The sequence below is a fragment of the Sorex fumeus genome, unplaced genomic scaffold (assembly GCF_029834395.1).
Source record: "Sorex fumeus unplaced genomic scaffold, SorFum_2.1 ptg000013l, whole genome shotgun sequence".
Lineage (NCBI taxonomy): Eukaryota > Metazoa > Chordata > Mammalia > Eulipotyphla > Soricidae > Sorex > Sorex fumeus.
In genome coordinates this window covers 28,098,250-28,123,749 of record NW_026606070.1, presented here as the reverse complement: position 1 = coordinate 28,123,749, position 25,500 = coordinate 28,098,250, and the positions used below count along the sequence as shown (strand labels likewise).

At 39.2% G+C, this 25,500-nt stretch overlaps 1 protein-coding gene across 1 annotated transcript in view; it reads left to right on the top strand.

Moving 5' to 3' along the window:
* Positions 1-23,837, top strand: part of CEP135 (centrosomal protein 135) — a 66,861-nt gene extending 43,024 nt beyond the window's left edge. The window contains exons 15-26 of the mRNA XM_056111271.1: positions 4,158-4,306; positions 5,111-5,226; positions 5,302-5,456; positions 8,362-8,417; positions 9,053-9,221; positions 9,984-10,094; positions 10,363-10,548; positions 11,351-11,560; positions 12,797-12,999; positions 14,112-14,216; positions 17,396-17,517; positions 22,214-23,837. Of these exons, the coding sequence (XP_055967246.1) occupies positions 4,158-4,306; positions 5,111-5,226; positions 5,302-5,456; positions 8,362-8,417; positions 9,053-9,221; positions 9,984-10,094; positions 10,363-10,548; positions 11,351-11,560; positions 12,797-12,999; positions 14,112-14,216; positions 17,396-17,498 (1,563 nt within the window). The 3' untranslated portion in view covers positions 17,499-17,517; positions 22,214-23,837. The remainder of the gene's footprint in view (positions 1-4,157; positions 4,307-5,110; positions 5,227-5,301; positions 5,457-8,361; positions 8,418-9,052; positions 9,222-9,983; positions 10,095-10,362; positions 10,549-11,350; positions 11,561-12,796; positions 13,000-14,111; positions 14,217-17,395; positions 17,518-22,213) is intronic.
* Positions 23,838-25,500: the final 1,663 nt, after the last annotated feature.

The window sequence follows — 25,500 nt, the reverse complement described above, 5'->3', positions numbered from 1 at the left end:
TAATCATTGACATGTTATAGGCACTCGGTTGGTACTAACAACGATGATTATTTGCTCTTGTAAGAAAATAATATAGCTAAGAGTAAAAATTCAACTGGAGTAAATTCACTTTCATTTCTCATTGCTCTCTTGAGATAGGATCCTCAACAATTTAGAATGTGTCTGACAGTCTTTTTCTCTGTCTCATTTTGTCTAGCTTTCATTACTGTATTTTTACCGTTTTTGTCTACGGCTTCTATTTTGGGTATTGTTCTCTTCATTTATTGTTTATTCCTGCTTTTCCTGTGCCTGGTAATTTTAGACTGTGTCAAATTGCAAATCAAGGCCCGGAGGGACGGTTCCACAGACTGAGCACATTGTTTGCTTGTAGGAAGCCTGTTTTTGCTTCCAGTAGCTCCCAAACCCTGCTGGGTGTGGCACCCAAAAAAACAAATATATTAGTCAATTCTACCTTTCCAGTTGCAAGACAGTGTGTAGTTCCTGTCATATGGAAGAAACGTAATTCTTTCAGGTTTTACATTATTTAATTGGAGAGGGGTGGGTGTGTCGCACCTGGAGGTGCTCAGGGCTGACTCCTCATTCCTGATGGTGCTTGGGGGATCATATGTGGTGCTAGAGTTGGAAGGAGGATTGGCCTTGTGCAAGGCAAACACCTAAACCCATCTAAGCTATCTCTCCAGCCCTTTGATTTTGCTGTTAAACTTCATTAGGTGAAACCAGACTAACGCTTACTCTCTTTTTTTTTGCTTTTTGGTTCACACCCAACGGTGCGCAGGGGTTACTCCTGGCTCTGCACTCAGGAATTAGTCCTGGTGGTGCCCAGGGAACCATATGGGATGCCGAGAATCGAACCTGGGTCAGCCACGTGCAAGGCAAATGCCCTACTCACTGTGCTATCTCTCCAGCCCTAACATTTACTCTTAAGCCAATTTTATTTCATTACTGAGACTCTTTGGATTATACCAATTTGGCTGCTCTACAAATCGGAAGATTTTCAATAGCTTGATGATTTTTCCCTTGGCCTTGGGCAGCTTTCTGTGTGCCGAATTCTCGGGCACCCTTCATGACGCCATGTAACTCTCGCTTTATACAGCTCTGGGCCAGCAGTTTGCCAGGATCTCCCTTGCCAGCTCTAAGCTACCTTCCCTTCCCTCGAATCTCTATCCTCTCTCCTGCTCTTAGTGGAACCTTCCGTATCACCCGAGAAGTTCTTTAGGTGATAGGCAAAGAGTAGTGACAGGCTTCACCTTCGTGCTTTCTCTCAGGGGACACTGCCCATTCTCGGCACTTTCTCTAGCAGTTTCCAGAAAAGCACGCATGGGCATCCAGGGAGATAGCCCTGTGGGCTGAGCTCATGCTTTGCATGTAGGAGGCTCGGGTTCTCTCCCTGGCACTGCATCATCCCCCAGCACAACTGGGAAGGATCCCTGAGCACTGCTCAGGGTGTACAAAAATAAATAAAATAACAAAAGAAAATTTATTATTTTTATATGCGCATTTGTCCAAACATGTGGAGAGTGGTCTTAAGCATGGCTGTGGCTGGTTCTGGAGGTCTTCAGTTGCCAGGGCTCTGCTCGCATGATGGAACCGGCAGAGGAACCCAAGTGTGTGGGACCCGGAGTTGAGATCTCCAAGCCTGCTCAGATTGGGACTAGGCCTCTTCCACCCAGATCCCCCATCTTCCAGTAGCTAGGTGTTACACCCACCAACTGCCCCCAGCGCCCGCCGTGTTATCCCGTCAATGGCCAAGACACAGCGACTATAAAACCCAGCTCTTGGAAGCACTTGGCCGCATATGCGGCCACACGACCTCTTATTGTCTAGTTCTCACTCTTGGAGAACCTGGCAGGCTACCGAGTGTATCCTGCCCGTGCAGCAGAGTCTGGCAAGCTCTCCATGGCATATTCGATATGGTAAAACTCAGTAACAATGATGGGTCTTATTCCCCTGACCCTGAAGGAACCTCCAATGTGGCACTTGCTAAAATTTCAGGGCTAGGACGAATGGAGATGTTACTGGTGCCTGCTCGAGGAAATCGATGAACAACAGGATGACAGTGATACAATGATGTGCGCATTTATAGATTTTTCCAACAAATACTTGTTAATGTTCAAGAGAAATCAAGTCCTGAAGTTATATTGACTGTTAGTCATTCTATTGTTGCCATTCTATTTATGGTGAGCCTGTAATAAATAAAGTAGGTACTGGTTTTTTTTTGGTTTTTTTTTTAGTATTTTTTTCTGGGTGGGGGTGTGTGGTCCCACATCCTGTGCTGACTCTGATCTGCTTGTCTGGAAAAGTATGCCATTTTCATAGATGGTTTATGATTAACAGATAAATGTGAGTATAGGTTCAAAAATTATTTTCACCACAGAATTTGAGTCCTGTCCCTCATCTTGTCTTACAGTTTTCTTTGAGAGCTCTGATGCTGTTGTTTCCTATTCCTTTGTACATGGTAAATGTTTTTAGTTCTAGAAGTTCTAAAGATTTTTTTTTCTTTACCTCTAGTGTTCAGTGCATGATCTTAGACAACAAGTCTTGGGTTCTATCCTTTCTCCTTTATCTTTTCTTTGACTTTTGATTTTCCTTTTGACCTTTTTATTGTATTCTGATTTTTTAAAATTATTCTTTATTTCCAAGAGAAGTTTTTCGAAAGAGTTGAAAACTATTTGAGGTCTGAGGGTCCCAAATACTTTTCATTCAATTCTGTTCTTGTGTCCAACATGCGACTCGGTGCCTCTGTGTGTTGACCTTCAGGAAAATACACGGGCTGCTCAATGGTGTTCCTCACAATCTTCCTCTTAGTTGACTGGTTCAGAATGAGATTACTTCTTCCTCCTCAGAGAATTTTTGTTTGTCCACGTAGAGGAGAAGGTACTTCTTATGCTTGCTAGGTAGAGGCTAATCGATACTGCTGGACATCCTTCCATGCATGAAGCACAGAACAACTCCCACAAATCTCATGGTTTCTAGGTTCAGAGACTTTGCTTTAGATTGTATCTTTTTTCCTACCCAAGTGACTGTTCTCTCCACTCTTCATCTTCCACTCTTGATTTCTTCCGTGTTCTCTATGTCCTTATGAGTGTGTAATTTTCGTAATCATTTACTGTCGTTCTTGCACTGTTTCCAGTGGGAAGAGAGAAAATGTGTATGGTCCATCTATGGTTCTAAGTATGTATGACTATTATTTCTTGCTCTTGAATTTAAACATTATTCTATCTAGAACTTTTTTCTTATATGTAAGATACAGCAGCTCTAAAGGTCTCCTCAAAGCTCTGTTCTTAAAGAATTTATCCTCTTTGACCTCCCTAAGAAGCTCCCTTTCCTCACCGTACATTTGTGTATGTTTGTTGGCTTGGTTTGGTGGTGGCAAGGCCTCCTGAGCGTGCTCTGCAGCCTAGGGACCGGGGCCGCTCTGCGTCTGCGGTCTACTGGGATCACCGTGTTTGTGTCTGTGACTCTGTACAATTACATGAATGTACTTGTCCATTTCTATGTGCAATTTACCGTTTTAGTTTTAGGAATTTTCTCCTTATTTTGCCACCTTGAAGACAAGTGAACAGTCACTTTTTCTCCCAAATTTTTTCCCTTTTTTTCCTTAAAATGGTTTTTTTCCCTAATGAGTTTTAGAATGAAATCTAAGTCACACCTTATTTTTTTTAAGTTGTTCAGATTGAAATTTCATTGAATTCAAAATTATTTAAAGAAATTTTGATACACGTGTAGTATTATGTTTCCATTCAGAACTGTGGCATATTTTTTTTGATAACTCAGTTTTATGCACTGCAGGAAAATTTATAAGTTTTTTGTGTTTGGGTCACAGTGTTTTCTGCTCTTGATTTTTAAATTTAGTTGTGGCTATTTTATGCTTTTAAAGGATTCTCAAAATTTTTGCTCTGCTAATGGCTTACTTTCTTACTGCATGACTTTAATACGTATATTCTTTTTTCCTTTCTTATGTTTTTTACTTCAATGATATTGAGGAAATGATTAACATAAATGTACCTATTGTGAACCTAAAGCCTAACCTGTACTCATGATTTTACAAAGTGTTTTGAAATGTAGCCAATATGTGTTTGTAATTTGCCTCCATAAATAAAGAGTGCTTAAGTAAAACAAAACTATGTTTTTGTTAATTTTTGCAATTTAAATTATAGCTTGAAAATGAAACATGTGAGTTAAAGGCTAAAATGCTAATGATGAAAGAAACAATGGAGTCATTAGAGCACAAAACAAATTTCCAAGCTCATAAACTTAGCTGCATGAATAGCGACTCACATCGGAAAACAGAAATGAACACTCTTAGGTAAGTTTATTTGTTTATTTGTTTGGGTCTGGGCTCCACACCCCGTGATGCTCAGGGGCTCTCCCCCTGACTCTGTGCTCTGGGGTTTGCTGGTAGTGGGGAGGGGATAGAACTCAGCCCTCCAGTATGGGCACTAACGCTTTGAACCACCAACTCTACCCTATGGGTGTGTGTACTGAAAGTCCTTGGAATGTGTTTGCAGTTTGGTAAGATCCGGAATCGTATAGCTTATGCATCATGTCTTTGCACTGTCATTCCCAAAACAGACATTGTAGCAGAATAATCTGGTGATTCTGAAGAACATGAATTTGGAGTGATCTGGAGAGGTCCTTTACCCCAATGGTACACAGGGTGCCTGGGGGACACTCCCAAGGTCCTTGGCCCTTCCGGGAGCAGGCCTGATGGTGGGGTGCCTGGCTTACTGGTACAGTTCTACTCAGACCTGGCAGTGCTGGACATAAGGGAGAGGTGGAGACAGGAATAGAACTTGGCACTACTCCACCTCTTTGAGCTACTCGCTGGCCCTCTAGAGGCTAAAGGAGGTGCATGCTGAGTTCCAACCCTGCAACCACACAACCACCTTGGGGCTGGGTAATCCCAAAGCACTACCGGCTATGGCCCCAATGGTACCCCTAGTGCCCGAGCGACTGCGCATCTTTGGGCCCTAGAACGGAGCTGTCCTGCTTGGGTGACTATCACCAAGAAGATCCCTACCCCTGAGCACTGCCTACGAGACTACTCCCCTCAAAATGTATTTCTGCCAGAGTAAAAAGTACTGTTTGCTTTCCCCTCCTGATTCTTTAGGATAGTAAATGAGCAACTGCAGCGGTCACTTGATGATTACCAGCACCGACTCTCCATCAAAAGAAGTGAAGTTGAATCAGCTCACATGCAGATTAAAACATTGGAAGAAAAAATAAGTAAGTACTTTTTACATATTGATTTTTTCTAATTCTACACTGCTCTGTCTAACACACGTGACTTCTTCTTTATAGGTCAGCTGCATCTTCAGATGACGTCACAGAATGAGGAGGCTCATGTAATGAAAAAGACCATTGGTGCTATTGATAAAGAAAAGGACTATCTTCAGGAGACTGTAGATGAGAAGACAGAAAAGATTGCAAAATTGCAAGAAAATCTAGCTAATAAAGTATGTGTCTCAAATAGAATCTAGAATCTGAACAGAGAGGTTATTTCAAAATGCAGTTCCTTGAAAGCTTTTTCTTTAAAATTAGAAGACAAAGCTGTCCATTACCTCCACTTCTATCTAAATTAGTAATATAGATATTAATAGTTGGTAATAGAAGTAGTAATAAATTAGCAAGAAGTACATGTTGGAAAAAAGTGTAATTGTTATAATTTGCAGGTGATAATATAGAGAGAAAGCCCTGAAAACTTAATAAAGAAGGCTGTTAGAAATAATGATAATAGCAAAGCAGTAGTTTACAAAACCACTTGGTTACAAATATTTGTAGCATTTCTATATATAAATAATAAACAGCAAGAAGAAATTAAGAAAACACTCATTCACAATTGTGTCCAAAAGAATTAAATGTTTAGGAATAAACTTAGCAAAAGAAGTAAAAGACCAGACTCCTAAAAACTTTAACTCTTCAAAGACATAGAATGAGGCATTAAGGCTTGAAACATTCCATGTTCATGAATAGAGAGAATTCATGTAGTCAAAATGTCAATTTTACCAAAAGCAGTATGTAGATTTAATGCAATCAAAATTCCAATGATTTTTTTAAAAAGAAATTGCAAATACATAATTAATATGGAATCATAAGATACCTCAAATAGCTGCAATTCTTAGGAAAAAAAGAAAATGGAGACACCGTGTTCTCTGACTTCAAATCAACTTACAAATCTATGGCAACTAAAACTATAGGGTTGGAATAAAAATAGATGTGTGGAGCAGCATGTAAACTGAAAACCTGAAGATAAATCCTCACATTGATTGATATGTCTAATATGTGATAAAGGATCAAGACCTTTCTATGGACAGAAGCCTCTTCAACAAGTGATGTTGGATAGCTACACTTATGAAAATGAATTAGGATACTTACCTATGTGCATAAATAAATTCCAAATGGATTCATAATATCAGTGTGAAAGTTCCAAACCATAATATACATAGGTGAAATGTTCATGACATTATGTGACATTGACACTAGAGATGTTTCCGAAGTCTTGATGACAACAAGACTGTTAAAGGATAAAAATGAATAATTAAGAGGTCTAAGAGATAGTGGAGGTAAGGCACTTGCCTTGCATGCTGCTGTGTAGCCAAGACCTTGGTTCAAATCTTCAGCACCACCTACATTCCCCTGAGCCCTACCAGGGGTCAGTTTTGCACAGAGCCAGAGCTCAGAATGGTCCTGAGCACCACCAGATTTATCCTAAAAGAAACACAAAAAGTGAACAACTGGGACTCATGAAATTAAGCTTTTGTACAGCAAAAGAAAACATGGACCGAATGAAAAGACAGCCTGTGGGTGAAAATATTTACATATCATACATCTGATAGAGCAATAGTATTCAATAGTATCCAGGTGTATATGAAGCTCACAACTTTACAACAGAAAAAAGTCAAGCAATCCAGTCAACATAGAGACTGAAGATTTGAATAAACAGTTACTGACGAGGCTGTACAGATGGTGAATAGGCATATGAAAAAAATGGTGATCATGACAGATTGTTAAGGAATGCAGATTACTGCAAAGAGATACCATCTCACACACGTGACCAAAGCATCAGCAAGTATTGGAGATGGTTTAGAGATAAAGGGTTTATTATTGGGAATGTATGTTGGTGCAACAATTTTGGATTATCCTCAAGAAGCTGAAAATAGAGCTATCATATGATCCAGCAATCCCATTTTTGGATTTCGACCAGAAGAAAATGGGAACATAAAAATAAAATGTTCTGGCCACTTCGATGTTAACCACAGCACACTTATAAAAGGTAAAATATGGATGCACCTGAAATTTTCATCGTAGATGATTGCATAAAGATCATAGATAATTGCATGTATATTTATACAATGGAGTATTATTCAGCTATTATAAAAGATGAAGCCATTTTCCACAAAGCATAACTATCTCAGGATCATGTGAAGTAAGAAGAGTTAGAGGAAGAAGACAAATATTGGATGGTTTCACCCATGTCAGTAATAGGATATGAAAATGATAAGCAGACAAAACAAAAATCAGTGCACAGTGACAATAGAACTAAGGTTACTGAAGTGAGAGAGGTGGAAGAAGGTAAGGGGTGTTGTGTTAAAAAAATAAAGATTGGCTTCAAAAATAACTGAAGGCAAAACCAAAATAACTGGTTTTATTTCTCCACATAAGAGTTCTTAATACTCGGGAACATGCTCCTAATATGTTCACATTTCATTTATTTTAATAATTTGAACCTTTAAAGTTGTACTCTTTGGGGAGCTGAAGAGATAGTACAACTGGCAGGATACTTGTCAGTACAGCTGGTAGGGTGCTTGCCTTGGTGAGGCTGACCTTGGTTTGTTCCAGAACCCCATATGTTCCCACAATCCCCACTGGGAGTGAACTCTGAGCACAGAGGTTGGAGTAAGTCCTGAGCACTCTGTGACCCAAAACCAAAAATAAATAAGTAAATAAAATTGTATATTTTAGAACATGTTACCAGATAAACTGAGGGAAGCCATTCAAGTTCATAGGGTGGTTAAAGATATACCAATATGTGAAGTATAAAGATGCCATGGACTTTAATTTTTGTTTTTTTTAGTGGGGGGAGGAGTCACACCCAGCGATGCTCAGGGGTTACTCCTGGCTCTGCACTTAGGAATTACTCCTGACAGTGCTTGGGGGACCATTTGGGATGCTGGAAATCGAACCTGACAGCATGCAAGGCAGATGTCCTACCCGCTGTGCTATCGATCCAGCCCCTGGACCTTAATTTTTATAGCACAGTTTACATAATTGGATTTGAAATATATAAATGCAATTAATTGTACAATTTTTAACTAAAGACTTTATGAATGGTTTGAAATTGTATTTTTTAAATTTCTGTAGGACAAAATTCTTGCTCAGATGACAGCAACAATTGGAGAGTATGAGTCTTCTCTGAAGTAAGTAGTCAGCAAAGTGATAGGCCTTTTAAGCAATTTGCAGTAAATTCAAATAATTTGCAATCTGGCAACTGGAAATTTCCATATCAGTTTTTCTAATTTTGCCGATAACATTGTCTTGGTCTTGTGTTGAAAATGTATTCTTTCCTTTCCCTCTAACCACATGTAGTATTATCTTATTAGTTATGTTTTATATCTACTTGCCCTTTGTACTATAACGTACCCTGTTTGTGCCCTAATTATCAAAATTTAATTTATTCTACATCTAAGCCAATCTAGCACAGTATTGAAAAATGCTACATTTTGTACTCCAAGAAAATGTTACTCTTTTTTTTTATACCCATTCATATGTGCTTTTTATATAGAAGTAAGGACTTAAGTACTAACTAAATATTTGCCAGTTTATCAAGTTTTACTCCTAACTCTTGAAAGTTTTACTCTTGGAACATTTTACTGTATAACTTCATTTGCATAGAAATCAAAAATATTTGCTTGACCTGTATAATCAGTGTTTGAATGGCAGTCATTAAAATTTATTGTCCTCTTAGTATACTCAGAGGAATAGTAGTTGTCTTTTAAATAATACAAATGCAGAAAGCATTCTTAATTTTATTTCCACGTCACTCATGTAACAGCCAGCTGAAGGAATCATTAACTGATCGAGAGTGTGAGATCACCAGCCTGCGGTGCCAGCTCGATGCAGCTCACAAAGAACTTGATGATGTCGGAAGATGTAAAGAAGTGTCTTACAAGGAAGCCAGAAGATTACAGGAAGATCTGGCTACAATGGCAAGAGAAAACCAAGTATGAGCACAATGTGTACATAACCTTTATGAGTTTTACGGTATATTCATGATTTGCTAAGATCTAAAGTACACAATACACATTTAAAAGTTGGATGGTAATGTGGTTTAGAGTAGTGCTGTATTTGGGTGGTTCTCCAGGTTGATGGCCCACTGGAACCATGTGAACTAACCTAAAAATACCCAGGCCTGACTCCCACCCTCAGACATGGTTCTGGTGTCGTTGTCAGGGCAGTGGGCTGGCCGTTAACAAATGCTACTGGGAATATTAGAAAAATCATTAGGATTTTTAAAAGCTCTTCTGGAAACTCATTTAAGATGAAAGTTTGAGTGGTTTAACTGTACAGGACAGTGTCGAATGGATGCAGCCATTGTTTCCTACAACTTTTTTGTTGTTGTAAGAAATTCTGAAGTTGGGAGCATGGTATTCTCTGTGGTTGGAATCATTGTCACTTGACTGGGTGAGGACTTCAGTGTCACTCCTGGGGCAGATTACAGTGCTTTACTTTCAGAGACCCATGATTTAATTATTCATACTTTCAGTGGTTTTGAAGAGAGATCTATCAGGTTGTTAATGAATACCCCTGAGTACCATTTCAGAGATCCAAAAACACAAATCAGCATCATCCAGGAAGGATGTGTGGAACATCAGGGATAGCCCATTTCCTCCTCTTATTCTAAGGGAGCTATGCGAATATAATTAGAATACATTGGGTACTGCATTCATTTTAGATTTGTCTGTGTTTGTTTTTTTTATTTATAGCAAATCACATTGGAATTGGAAGCAGCAATACAAGAAAAAGAAGAAATGAAGAGTAGAGTTCATAATTACATAACCGAGGTGTCACGATGGGAGAGCTTAATGGCTACTAAGGTGAGGAGCATTGTTCGTTTGGGTTGGATGAAAGACTGTTGAAAACCTTTCGATCCTATCAAACTTCCTAGATGAGCATTAGCTTATGAGAGTAGAGGACTTGCTTGCTGTCATTTTATATTTCCCTATTCACCTTACTTGGCTTAGTATCTGCACAGACAGCTGATGTTTCTAAATCGAACTAAAAAATCTCGATCTGAATATGTTTATGGGTATTTCAGAGACTGACAGTTACTAATGTGGAAACAATTTAATCACCCTAAACCAGGAGAAGGAAAACCAGGACTTGTTAGATAGATTTCAGATGCTTCATAACCGCGCTGAGGACTGGGAGGTGAGAGCCCATCAGGCCAAGGGGGAGAGCAGTTCCGTCCGCCTGGAGCTTCTGTCTATCGACACAGAGAGGAGACACCTTCGAGAAAGGGTAGAGCTGCTGGAGAAGGAGATTCAGGAGGTAACTGTGCTCGTTTGTGTAGAGAGATGTTATTTCATGGAACAAGCGTTCGGGGCTAACTTTTTTGAAGTGAGTTAAATATGGATGAAATCGAACTCATAATTGACACAAGTCAACTTTTTGTAAATTTAATAAGTTTCATAAAAATCCTATTATCTTTTTCATCGCTGGAGCGATAACACAGCAGGTAGAGTGTTTGCATTGCACGTGGCCAGCCCGGGTTCGATTTCTCCATCCCTCTCGGAGAGCCCGGCAAGCTACCAAGGGTATCCCACCCGCCCGGCAGAGCCTGGCAAGCAACCCGTGGCATATTCGATATGCCAAAAAAAAAAACCAGTAACTAACAAGTCTCACAATGGAGACTGGTGCCCGCTTGAGCAAATCGATGAACAACAGGACAGCGTTACAGTGCATACATAATCTCAGATTTGCCTTTTCAGTCATTTTTAAGTGTGTAGTTTCTGTAGGAGTTGTAACTTTACATCGTTTTACAGACTCCACCATCCATCCGTTTCAGAATGTTTTCATCTTCCCAGACTGAATTACTGTGAAATACCATGTTCTGTTTATTCACTCACCTTTTGGTAGGCAGATCCTGTCACTGCTCCTTGGGCCCTGGCCAGTGGTACTCGCCAGCCTGCCTGCTTAGCATCGCTGGTTGACCTCCCAGCCTGCTACCCACCACCCAGAGAACCCGAGTGCTTTTCAGTGTAAAGCTTTGGGTTTTTGTTTTTTCGGTTTTTTTTTTTTCATATAAAGAAAGTTTTGGATTATTTTAACTCTAAACTTATTTCTTTTTTAGCACATAAGTGCACATCATGCTTATGAATCTCAGATCTCGTCAATGGCAAAAGCCATAGCTACGTTAGAAGAAGATCTGAGGAATCAAGAAAATGAGAAAGCAACAGTCATGAATGATATGGCGTCTCTTAGGGAACTTTGCATCAAGCTCGACTCGGGCAAAGATCTGATGATCCAGCAAATGAATTCTAAAAACCTTGAGTTGGAGAGGGTGAGAAGTTAAAAGATATTTTCATACGACATTCTTTATTGATCCCTAGTTTGTTTTACTTTATGATTCACTACCCAATACATTAACTGTTCGTTAGAGTAGTTACTATTGATTACGGGATTTTGACCAGCTGGATGTGATGACGAGGTTCTTTGCCAAACATGTTACATTTAGGTAACATTTCTGTTTGGAAGTGGATAGAATTTAGGGGAATATGAGTCTTCTAATGATAGACTAGAAGCATATTTGTGTACATTTTTTTATCGGGGCTAGAGTGATAGTGCAGCGAGTAGGGCACTTGCTTTGCATGTGGCCAGCCCTGGTTTTATCCCCAGCATCCTGGATGGTCCCCCAAGCCTGCCAGGAGTGAGTCCCTAATGCAGAACAAGGAGTAACTTCTGAGTACTGCTAACTGTGGCCCATAGACAAATAAGCAAACTAAAAACTCAAGTATATTCTTTTTTCTGTTTGAAGATAAATGCAATTGATTGAGCAGGTCATTGATTCCTAAATGAAAGCGTTTTCCTGATAAAAATCTCATGGCATTTATTTTAAGTGTACCTAATTTTAAAAAGCCTAGTTAGCTGGAATTTCCCATTCCAAAACTGAGGTATTACTTTAAACTTTAAGTATGTGTTCTTGAACTTCAATATTTCCTGTTTTCACTCATTTCCTAGTGCTTTTGTTTTCAGGCAAGCTGAGAAGCTCCATACTTGGCTTACTTTGCAGTCAGAGTACACACCTTCGCAGGTGTGTACTAAAGAGAGCTCCTTGCTGTTGGGGGAGCCACATTTTAGGATTTTATGTTGAGGATCTCTTGACAAGGTAGTATGAATATAAAGCAGTAGAGGAGTTAACAAGCCCATACTAAAAACAGCAAAGATTGTTTCGAAAATAAGATTTCTTTTTTATACTTGAAGAATTGATAAAACTCTTTAACTTGGGGCTGGAGAGAGAGTGCAGCAGGTAAGGGCAAGGTGCTTGCCTTGCATGTGCCCAACCCAGGTTTGACCCCTGGCATTCCATATAGTCCAGGCTACATCAGGAATAATTCCTGAGGGCAGAGCCAGGAGTAACCCCTGAGCATTGCACGGTGTGACCCAAAAACTTAAAACAAAACAAAAAACAACCTCTTTAACTCATACCCAAAATAAAGCAACTGACAGATTTTATAGCTCAGCGGGTAAATTTTTAGAGTATAAAATTATACTGAAATAATCTTTGTTTTTCCTTTAGCTTGTAGCAGAGTTGGAAACTGTAAAATCAGAAGCAGACCTGTTAAAAAAACAGCTGTCAAACGAGAGACATACAGTTAAAAATCTTGAGTCATTGTTGGTTTCAAACAGAGATAAAGAATTTCAGTCTCAATTAAACTCCCACGAGAAGGAGACAGAAATTCAGCTACTTAAAGAGAAGTTAACGCTTTCGGAAAGCAAACTGTAAGTGTCATACGTCAACTTACACAGGGAAATCACTGGTGAAAATTTATTTTTTCCACTTTGTGGGGAGAGAAGGATGGACGAGTCGTGGGTGGTGCAGATCTAAAACACTTCTGTGCCTGCTGCTTCGGGGAACTCGGGAGTTAGGGTTTGGAGATACTATTTGGGGAGGTCAGATGGTGTATCTTCAGCACCTGGATGACGCAGTACCCATGGAAGTAAAGGAGTGAGCACCAGGAAACCCCCGAAATTTGAGGACTGTTAAGAAGAGTTGGCGAAGGGGAACTTTTGGTACTGGAGGAGTTGGCTGTCTCATGCTGTGGATTAGGAAAATCTTAGAAATGAGACAGCCTTCAGGAGTGCATCGCTTACCTTTCAGGAGTAGGTCAAAGAAGTGAGGAGAGCCAGAGTCAGACAGTACAAGTGGAACAATACATTTTTTAAAGGAGTTAGAAATGATTCTCTTCAGGTTTGCTCTTCAAGCCCATGTTCTCTCTTGAACACGTGTCTCCCTGGCTTGCTTATCTCTATGGTTTTTTGCTTGCTTTTGCCATTCGGACGAAGTGTGTGTTCTCTCTCAACCACTGGTCCTCTATTTCACTCCTCCGACATCTTTTGAATTCCAGTCAATAAAAACTACCTTGCTTCACTTTAAAAAAAAAAGGTTCTCTTCAGAAGTAGGGGGCAAAAAGAGTCAATGGAGACGCTGCTCATCTTTGTGTTTCAGTTCTTATCTTGTTCCCGTGTTGTCTCCAGCATTGCCACACTGCCTAACACACAGTAGAAACTCAGTTAGGGCTGAAGGAGGTGAGTAAAAAAGAAAACCTGCGATAGAGATAAACTCCAGAAGTTTAGTGCAGCATTTTCCAGCAGAGGGTCCCAAGATCCACAGGTGAAAATCCCACAGATGGAGAGCCATGGAGTGGAGACTGAGGGTTGGCCGATAGGATGGGGCCACAGGAAAGAAGCGAGGTTGGAAGGGGTCCATGGTGGGGAAAGGATGAGGGGAAATGGTTTTGATCTTTTCGTTCTTACCTCCATTTATGTTTATTATTCAAAGCAGAAGCCTATAGCACTGGACTCTCTGGAACATTTGTTGTTTTGTTTTTCAGGAGTAGTCAAAGCCGAGAAAACACCATGCTTCGGGCTAAAGTGTCACAGTTGCAGTCAGATCATGATGTTATGAAGAGGCAGATTACAACGGAAAAATTTGAACGGTAAGAAACAACTTTTAAGTTTTGTTGGAATAAATAATATCAGTTTACTCTGTGCCTAAGGGGGCAGGTTGGGATTGAGAGGGTAAGTGGGGATGCTGGATGTTGAGGGGAGTCACACTGGTGGTGTTGGAACACCAACTGCTAGAAACAGCTGTATAATGAAAACTTTGTAAATTGCAGTGTTTTTAATAAAAATTAATTTAAAAAAAGAAATGTCCATCTCAAAAAAACCAACTTTAATATTAGACTTTTTATTGCTTTCCTAGCTATTTAAAATAAATAATATGGTGCATGCATATTCTGTATGCTACCTGGACACATGTGCTGCTTGTACCAATGTGGCCGAGCAAATGTGGTGCCTCAGCACATCTGTGCCCACATCTCCCCTCTTGAGATGTGTATTTTCATGCCGCCACATCTAATGCTGGGGTATGTCTAGGGGCTCTCTCCATCTTTGAAGAATCCCGTGTTCTCTCGAGTGTGTTGCTCTCTCTCTCACTCTCTCTGCCTCCTTCCCCTTCCAAAAAACCTCCAAGCAAAATCTGTTTTTACTTAGAAAACTTAATAAGTAATAATAATATGGAATGTCTTAAAAATAACAAAATATTTTAGCATTAATTTGTGGTGACTCCCCCCCCAAATAAACAGATACTATGATAATTGATATTCCAACAGTAAAATAATAAATTCTTGTTGGATAAATATTTTCCTGCAGCAAAATTGGGTCATCGTCATTGGTGGTGGAAAATGTACACTGGTGGAGGGATGGGTGTTTGATCATTTTATGACTGAAACTTAATCATGAAAGTTTTGTAACTGTATCTCATGATGATTCAATTAAAAAAATTGTAATTTTTCAGAGTGTGTAGTTAGGGAATCAACAAACTTATGAGGATTTTCCAAGATGTCCCAGTAGGAAACTCCAAATACAGATCATCATAAAATTGATCATCATAGGTGTAATTAACATATATTTACCAGATTCCCTGTTTGTTTGGTTTTGGCTTTTAGTTTTTGGACCACACCTAGCGATGCTCAGGGGTTACTCCTGGCTCTGCACTCATGAATTACTTCTGCCTGTGCTCAGGAGACCATATGTGATGCAGGGGATTAAACCTGGGTTGGCAAGGCAAACACCCTACCTGCTATCCTTTGGCTCTGGCCCCAGATTCACTGTATTTCTAATTAACTTTACCAGTAGTTTGCTATTACATATGTTAAAGAATACACACATCACACCAATAGTATATAGCAGAGCCAAGTCTAAAAACCCAAACAGATCTCAAAGTTTAAAGCCTTTGCTCCTGACCCCTGTTAGATATTCCCTACAGTTTAGTTGTTTTTATATGGACATACATTTTGGTTCGTTTGCTCTATTATGGGAGAATTTTTATCCCCAAGTATTATAAACAGCAATAAGAGCTGCTTTAAACAATACTGAAATTTAATTCGCAAATCTGTTGTCAAGTTACTATTCTTCCATTACTCTTTCCTAGTATATGAATACTGTGAACAGTTATACTGTCAACCTGAGGTTCTGTTCTCTAGCAGTGAGTAGTTAGACTGTTGTCAGTTTTTAAGTTCTCTAATTCTTAACTATTTTTATGAGTGCTTTTAAGTGATGTGCTGTTTGGAATTCTGAGAACTAAGTCATGAGAGCAGTGATGTTAGTCTCTTAGAATGAGAAGACCTGGTTTCCAAATGTGCTAACTTGTACATGTATAATGATTTTCTTTTCTTCTTCCTTTTTAAAAATTTTTTTTTATTTTTTTCGGCCACACCTGACGGTGTTCAGGGGCTGCTCCTGGCGGTGTATGGGGGACTCTTCAATGCTGGGGACCGAATCAGGGTCGGCCGTATCCAAGGCAAGCGCCTTAACCCCTGTTCCCAGTATTCTTTCCAACCCCTGTTTTTCTATTTCAAATTCTCTTCATGTGCCCTAACTTAGCCTCTTCATAGCCGGGGACAGTCTTTCGTAAGTGGGTGCTACTCTGTGGGTTGCTGGCATGGTGTCAGGTGGCACCAATAGCAGCATGTGCAAGTGGGGGCCCCTTTTTGTGTGTTGGCTTAAAGCATGTAGATTTCCAGAGTGGGTGGGCACTAGTTTTAGGGTTATTTTTCTGAAAATGGGGGACCAGAGATAAAATAAGTTGGGACTCTCTGGCCTAGCATTCTAAACCCCTCACATTCTTTTCCTTTTTTGTTTTTGGACTACACTCAGGGACACTTGAAGGTCACCCCTTGATGGTGCTTAGGGGACCAAGCCCTGCTAGGGATTGAATCAGGGCCTTCTGCACGCAAAGCACATGACCCAGTCCGTTGAGCTCTCTCCTGGCCCCTCCCCTCGCCCTTGCTCCTGGACCCCACAGAAACCTAGACTAGCTGACTGTGCTGTCACTGCACCTGAACATCAGATAAGTTGTGCATTTTTAAAAGGGCAGTGTCACTCCCACCAGAAAGAAGGAAGAGGGTAGATTAACACATAGAGAAGGTAAGAAGGGAAAGAAAAGGGAAAGAGCACATCATTCAGCTTTGAAAATGTATACGCAGTGAAGTGACAAACGGATAAGGCCCCAAAGCTTTGAACAATCATTTTTGCTTTGTTTGTAATAAGAAAAGGTTGTGTGGGGGGCTACACTTGGCACAGCTAGGTGTATCATCAAATCCAGGGCCTCGCCACACGCAACACATGTGCCCTGCCTGCCACTGAAATACCACTAGTAATAGCCCTAGCCCTGAAAAGTCTTCCTTTTTTTTTTTTTCTTTTTTTGTGGGGCACACACCCGGTGATGATGCTCAGGGGCTACTTCCGGGTCTGCACTCAGAAATTACTTCTGGCAGTGCTTGGGAGACCATATGGGATGGGGATTGAACCACACGTTGGCTATGGGCAAGGTAAATGCCTTACCTGCTGTACAATCCGCTGTAGCACCACTGAATAGTCTTATAGGCTATGTCCTATTAGTAGAAATCTGTTATCCACTACTTTAAAATTCATACAAGAACCTAGGACTTAACCTGAGTTAAATCCTACTTTTAAGAAACATTAAGTAGAAATCACCAGACAACCAATGATAATGACACCTAATATTTGTATTATTTTTTCTTATTAATGTTGATTAACTGCTTCTTTTTTCATGGCTCTTTCATATATTGACATGTCTGGTCTTGACTGACAGAGAGCGGGCAATTCAAGAGATGCGTCAACTTGGTCTTTCAACACCGTCCCTTAGTTCCACTCTGAAGTCACCTTTGCAATCTCCTGAGCAAGTAAAAATATGAATGAATAATTATAAGAAAGGTATGTATATAAAACCAGGAGAGATCAAATTAATCTCTAGTTACAAGAATTCAAAAAATAGCTTTCTGTGTGGGGAGAGGAATAATTGCTTAGGAAAGCATTAGGAAAACTTCCTAACATCATGAACTACTTAGTGTTTTGGTGGCAATGGTTATGTGTGTATAGACAATTGTGAAAGCTCTCTAAACATTCATTTATGCATTTTTTGTGCATAGATTATACTGCCATTAATAAATATAAGAGAAGACATTCATACAGAAAATATATACAACATGAGAGATAACATAGGGTACTCTTTGCTGAAGTGCCAAGTTCAAGATTCGAGTAATAGATGATGAAAAGATGGTTAATGACATAGAAATATGAATACGTGGAATACAGTATACTCAATAGTATAGGAATAGCAAGGATTAAGGAGTAATGGGGGAGAAAGTTGTGGAACGTAGAGTGGGCCATAGAAAGGACTTAAATGCTGCTACGGATTGAAGGCTTTACTCTGCATGAGAGATGTTGGAAGGCACTTCTCTATAGGAAGAGTACAAGAGAAGGGTAAAGGTGCAAAAACTCTTCTCATTGGTTAACTTTATGTGCTTTTGAGCATTGTTGGAGGGCACAGAAAGCTGGGGAGACCAGTTAGTGGTATAAAGTGAACAGTACATTCCATTCGGGACCAGTATAATAATACTGAAATCTAGGATAGATTTTTAAAGTACATTATACTATACATACTGAATAGTACCACATCTTAGATACGCAGAAAAATGGATTTGCACCAACTCACCATACTCTTACAACCTACATCCAGATCAGTGGGCTCCCTTCTGGTTTTAGTTTTTAATTTTTACTTTTAGAAATAACGACATTTAAAAGTAGGAGAGAGATCCCCCAGCCAGGGAGGAAAATTAATAGCGGACTAAGTTCTCCCTTCAGGTTTTTAAAAGTAACTGCCTTTTATTATTAAAACTTTGGCTCAGCGTAGGCATTTTGTAACACACTTCTCGGTGGTACACCCTGAGATTCATTCCTGCTGGTTGGTGTGTTTTAAGTTGCTCAGTGAGTGTGTTTCTGTTATGTGAACTCACAATCATGCCAGCTATGCCACCTGAGTGGCAGCTTGGAATTTTCAGTCTGACCTATTACAAATAGAGTTATGGTGAACACTACCATCCACATATGTTGATGGACACATGTGCCAGTCTCCCATCAAGAACGCTGTCACAGGAGTGAAATTGTCAAGTCACTGGGCAGATGCAGTGACAGGACAATTTGAACAAATGCTGGACATGCAGTTTGTTCAAATTTGAGCAGATGTTGCAAAAATGAGTTTTCCAAAGCAATTGTCAGGACATACTCCATATGCGTCAAAACACATTAAACTGGGGAAGGGTGGGAGGGAGTTCTGGCTCAGTGGAGATGAGAATGAGTGGGAAAGAAACACGAGTTAGCCCCAGCCTTGGAAAGATAGCTGACTGGAGAAATGCAGGCTGGACCAAAGTTGTTAAGATGGACTTTTAAAAAATTGCATCTCTGCCTCTCAGTGGAAGTGTGTGCAGAGATGAGGCATTTCCTCTAGGACCCTGTTCCAGGAGCTGAGTACTGTTCTGTAACATGCCAATGCACCCAGCTTTATTAGTGTTCATGGGGCTGCAGCTTAAAATTAATTCCTGATGCCCCTCTTTTGTTTGCTTGTCTGTCTGATTGAAATTTTATTTCCCTCTTTCATGTAGAGGACCTCTTCTCAGTGCTGGCTGCAGTCATGGTATTTTTACAACTTTGAAGCCTCTGCATTAATTTGAATGTGATCAGATGGGGAAACGCAGCCTTTCATTATAAAGTTCTATGACATTTGTGGCACATTTCCTCATGCTTGACTTACAGCTGCATTTTAACATCAAGGATTAGAAAATTAGGGTGTGGGGGTGGCATCTACCCTGATGCCTAGTTTATAAGTTAAACTTCATTGAAACGTAGCCTTGCCTGATTGTCGACATATTCCCCAAGGCTGCTTTTCTGCAGTGGTAAAACAATGGTTCTGACACAAACTCCTGCCCTCAAATATAAAGTATTGGCTGTCTGGCCTTTCGTGCCATACTCTGGAAAACTCAACTGTACACCATGAGAAAATAAGAGATGGAAAAAGCAAATACTTGATGAGTTTACTAAAAGTAGGCTTAATCTTGACGCTCAAGAGGGACTGGGGATTCACAGGGATCCGCAGACTGTACTTCAAGAGCCATTAATATAGAACTTAGTGGGTTCCAACAGGGTTAAGGCCTTCATAGTTTAGAAAATCTTTTTTAATTGTATAAAAAAAGGCATAACATGGCATCTTAGCAATTTTTCTTAGTGTATGACTTAGTTGGCTGGAACGATAGCACAGTGGGTAGGGCATTTGCCTTGCACGCAGCCAACATGGCCAACCCGAGTTCGATTCCTCTGTCCCTCTCGGAGAGCCCGGCAAGCTACTGAGAGTATCTCGCCCGCACGGCAGAGCCTGGCAAGCTCCCCATGACGTATTCGATATGCCAAACACACTAACAACAACTCTCACAATTTGTTGTGAGATGTTACTGGTGCCTGCTGGAGCAAATCGATGAACAACGGGAGGACCGTGACAGTGATACTAGTATGACGTAGTTACATTGAATCACGATGTTGTGCAGCCATCACCATTATTGCCAAAACTTTTCACACACACACCCCCACCCTCGCCAAAGAAACTGTACCCAGTAAGCAATAGCTGTTCACTCCCATGCCCTCCCCTCCCCAGTCCTGGAGACTCTAACTTGCTTCCTGCTTATGAAATTGCTTCTTCTAGAGTTTCATATCAGTAGAGTGCCACATATTTGTTCTTTTGTGTCTAATTTTATTACAATAATGTTTTCAGGGTTTGTACATGTTTAGAATATATCATCACTTTTTACTTTTTTTTTTAATTTTTATTAGTGAAACACCATGAGGTACAGTTGTAACAAATTTTTGTGCTTGGGTTTCAGTTATGCAATGATCACGTACCCATCCCTCACACTTTTTACCTTTTAATGCCTGAGTAATACTTTACAGTAGGCATATGTATTCTATTTTGTCTATCTATTTATTATTGATGAGCATTTTGTGTTACTTCTGCCTTTTGGCTGTCGTGAAAATTTTGCTGTGGCCATAGATTAGCAAATCAGTCACTTTTACTTTAATTTAATAAATCATTTAAAAAATTTTGGGGCCACACTTGGCAATGCCCAGGGGTTACTACTGGCTCTGCACTCAGGAATCACTCCTGGTGGTGCTTGGGGGACCATATGGGATGCTGAGGATCGAACCCAGGGTGACAAGGCAAGTGCCCTATTCATTGTACTATCTCTCTGGCCCCCTCACTTTCAATTTTAGAATTCAGAGAAAGTAGCAGTTTGAATGTTAGTATACTTTCCATTTATATTTAGTTTTTCATAAGCAGACACAACATAGATACACATATATAATTCTGAAATGTTCATAATCAGATTTTTTCCCTTTTTTTTTCTGGTTTGTTTCATTTTGTGCTTCGGCATCCCCTGGCCCCTTCCTCCAGCCCCACCGCCCTTCTTAATATTGTTGGAAGCACTTAATTCTTATTAAAAGTATTTTCAGAAATGCTGGAGCGATAGCATAGCAGGTAGGGCGTAATATGCCTTGCACGCGGCCGGCCCGGGTTCGATTCCACCGCCCCTCTCAGAGAGCCCAGCAAGCTACCGAGAGTATCCCACCCACACGGTAATAAAGCCTGGCAAGCTCCCTGTGATGTATTTGATATGCCAAAAACAGTAACAACAAGTCTTACAATGGAGACATTACTGGTGCCCACTCGAGCAAATTGAGGACGGTGCCATTTTAAAAATAGAGATCTAGTAGTTCATCACACAGATGATCTATTTACCACTCTGTGGTGAGACATATACTGTTTGGGTTTTGTTTGTTTGGGGCAATACTCAGTCATGCACAGGGGCTCTTTCCATGGTTGTGCCCTGGGAGCATTCCTGACTGTGATCAGGCAACTTTCAGAGAGTCAAACACCTGCCTCTTGCATGCAGGACAATGCCTTTAACCTGTTGAGCTGCCTCTCCCGCCCAGTTGCTTTTTCTTTTTTTTGTAATCAGTGTTGAATCTCTGATAATTTCTTCTTAACTATGCTTTTGCAGGAAAAAGACAATATACTTTTTTTCTTGGGGCAGGAAGTGGGGGGGAAATATATTTTTTATATATATATTTATCTTACTGTTTCCATTCTAGGATATTTTATATTTAATGTATACATTCTAATTGATTACATAGCACATAAAGTCAAAGTATTTGGTTATGGTACTTGTGTATAATTTTGTTAAATACTATATCATTCCTTTTGAATTATTTTTATTAGCACACCGTATTCCATTCACTGTGTAGGAGTCATTTAGTTTGGGTTTTGTTTGTTTGGGGCAATACTCAGTGATGCACAGGGGCTCTTTCCATGGTGTACTTTGATGTCCTTTGATAGTTTGAGGGTAATACCTTCTTAAAGAGTAGATCAGTACTTTCATAGCTATTGAAAGAATTTAATTGTGAGTAAAGCTTCTGTCAGGAATTACAGACTTAGTTTAGCACACTGAAATTCAGGTTTTTTGTGAATGTATGAGTAATTTTATTGCTTTTTTTTCTCAATCTTTCTTCCCCCTCCCTTTTTCAGAATGGATGACTTTTAATGAGTTGGTCTTATGGATTTTTAAAAGGACAGAGCAGTAATGAAATATTTCAAGTACTTGTTACTGAAAAATCATGAGCATTGACACAAATTCTACCTCTGTCAACATTTATTTAAATCAATGATTATTTATGTAAAATTTTTTTAAAGAGCTTTGCCTATGTGTGTATATTTCCATATGTTTGACAAACAAAATATGTATTAATAGTGCTAACTGGTATTGTATCTATATTTTTATTATTCCTGATTTAAATTCCTCCTAAAAGTGTGTATGCTGTGAATTAATAGAATGTTTTGTTTACATTGTGATTTAGATATCTTTTTTATTGAGCCATGATATATGTATGTAAATATTTACTTACAGTATATGTTTTAAAGTGTTTTTAGTTTGATTTAATCCCTCTCTGTAACCTATATCCTTAATGCATTCATAAAGGACTGAATTTCAATTCTGTCTTTAAGGGGAATATATCCAGCTCTGCTCTTACAGCGGCAGATATCTTGATAAAATAATGATTACCACATATAATTTATTATTACCAATGAGAAGAACTCTGATGTAAAGGATAGGTTTACATATCATATGCATAATTACATTATTTGGCTGGCACATGAACTCTTCACATAATGCAAATTGTATTAAAATCAAACTTAGAGCTGAATTCAGCATTTTATAAAACAATGTAACGAAAAGATGGAATAATTTTCAAAAAAAATCTCAAATTTTGGAGTATAAACTTACATGGGGTAGAGTGAAACATTGTATTAAAATTCTAGTATACCTTCATTATCAGTTTTATTTTAAACCAGTCCATCATCCTTTCAGATTAGTACTAACTGTTGAACTGGGACATATTAAATAGAAAAGAGCTTTTTATGCTGAATTTCCAGAGTTATCCTTTTAAAGTATAGTATACATGTACAATAAAAGGGCATACGAAATAGAATGCCAGCTGCAAAAAACTGAACCACACACATTTGGCAAAAAAGCTATTATTAATAGATTTCATTGTTATCGTAAAAGTACTTAAAACCTAACATAAGCAAGTGGAAGACCAACTATTTTAATACATCTCGTTTCCTTCTTTGGCGAAATAAAGTGACTTGTGCATGTACCCGGAAATGGGTCGTGCTCTTTTCTAAAGTTCATCTGCCATGTATGTTTAGGTCATGTTCTGTGAATTAATGTATTGCGTGGGTGTGATGTGACTTACTTTACCACCATCTTTGTGATGTTATATATTCTGTCTCTTTTGTGTAAACAAACTCCTGTATTATACCTTAACTACAAGAGAAATGGGACTGCTTGCAATTCATATGGAAAAGATTTTAATAAATACATGTAAATAAAATTTAAATATTTGTCCCACATTTACCCCAAAAGTAACAGCAAGATATATTTTGATACCTTAAGTGTTTTCCTATAATTAAAAAGTGTGTATCTCCCCATAATTATTTCCATAACCATGATAATATAATTTGAATTCATTTTATTTTAAAATATTGAATGTTCTGATCTTTCAGAGATGTTCTTAATTTGTCTTAAATAATTTGAAATTATGGATCTTGACATAGATTTTTCTAATAAACTTTACAGTCAATTTATTTTCTTACAAATAGTTTTTTTTTTAAAAAAAGATATGAGTAGTCTCAATTAAGTAACATTTGCTCAAATCAAGATTTCTGTGGAGAGGTCTGGGTAAAATTCTGAATGGTAGGTACCTTATATTTTTAAAGACATTTGGTTTTTTACATGTTCATCATTTATCATTTTTGAAGAAATGTCTATTTGGACTTTTAATTTTTTTTTTAATCACAATGAGATGCACAGTTACAAAGTTGTTCATGATTGCGTTTCAGTCATACACTGTTCCTTCACCTCTCCATTCACCATTGTACATTTCCCACCACCATTGTCCTCACCCCAGTCTGTGTTCCCCACCACCCCCCTCTCTCTCTCCCTCTCCCTCTCCCTCTCTCTCTCTCTATCTCTATCTCTCTATCTCTGTCTCTCCCTCCCTCCCCCTTCCCCCTCCCCCCACCTTTTGGGCATTATAGTTTGCAATACAGGTACCGAAAGGTTATCATGTATATCCTTTTATTTACTCTCAGCACTCAGTTATTGTCCAGAGTGATCACTTTCAACAATTCGTTATAGCGGTTCCTTCTCGATCCTAACTGCCCTTTCCACCCCACTTTCCACCCCAATCGTGGGCTAGTTCTCCAGGCACTCATTTGTATTGTCCTTGGGTAATAGTCTCATGCTGTGTTTTTGTTATATCCCACAAATGACTGCTGTCATTCTGTGTTTACCCCTCTCCTCCTGATTCATTTAACTCAGCATGATACTCTCCATGTCCATTTCATTTATAAGAAAATTTCATGACTTCATTTTTCCTGGTGACTGGATAGTATTCCATTGGCTAGATGTACCATAGTTTCTTTATCCAGTCATCTGTTCTCGGGCACTCAGGTTGTTTCCAGCTTCTACTCCTCAAAAGAAATGGTGACCAAGATGAAAAGACAGCCCACAGAATGGGAAAAATTATTTACCCAATACCCATCTGATAAGGAATTAATATGAGGTTTATAAATCACTGGCAGAACTTTATTTTAAAAAAAAATTCAGCCCCACCAAAAATGGGGAGAAGGAATAAACAGAAACTTCTTTAAAGAAATACAAATGGCCAAAAGGCACATGAAAAATAAAATGCTCTACATCACTAGTCATCAGGGAGATGGAAGTCAAAACAACAATGAGATATCATCATCTCATACTACAGAAACTGGCACACATCAAAAAGAACAAGAACAACCAGTGCTGGCACAAATGAGAGGAGAAAGGGGCTCTCGTTCATTGTTGGTAGTAATGCCTACTGGTTTCAGCCCTTTTTGAAAATAGTATGGGCATTCCTCAAAAAACTAGAAATTGGCTTCCATATGACCCAGCAAAACCACTTCTGGGAATATACCCACGGGGCAAAAAAAAAAACTGCAGAAAAACCATCTGCTCTTCTGTTTCACTGCAGCACTATTCACAAGGACTTTATTTTTAGTGGTTCAAAATTTTTTAAAAAATGAAGTCAAATATCATTTATAATCCCTCTCCAAAAGTGGTTGAGTAGGTGTGTGTTTTCTCGAGAACAGGTGCTTTTTGTTGGAATCGTGAATTGCCACTTGCACCTTCCTGAGATTTATCACACATCTCAGCCCCTCCCCTTCTCCCCAATTCTTTGGAGATTTCTGCACCTGGTTTCTTTTTCTGCCATTAG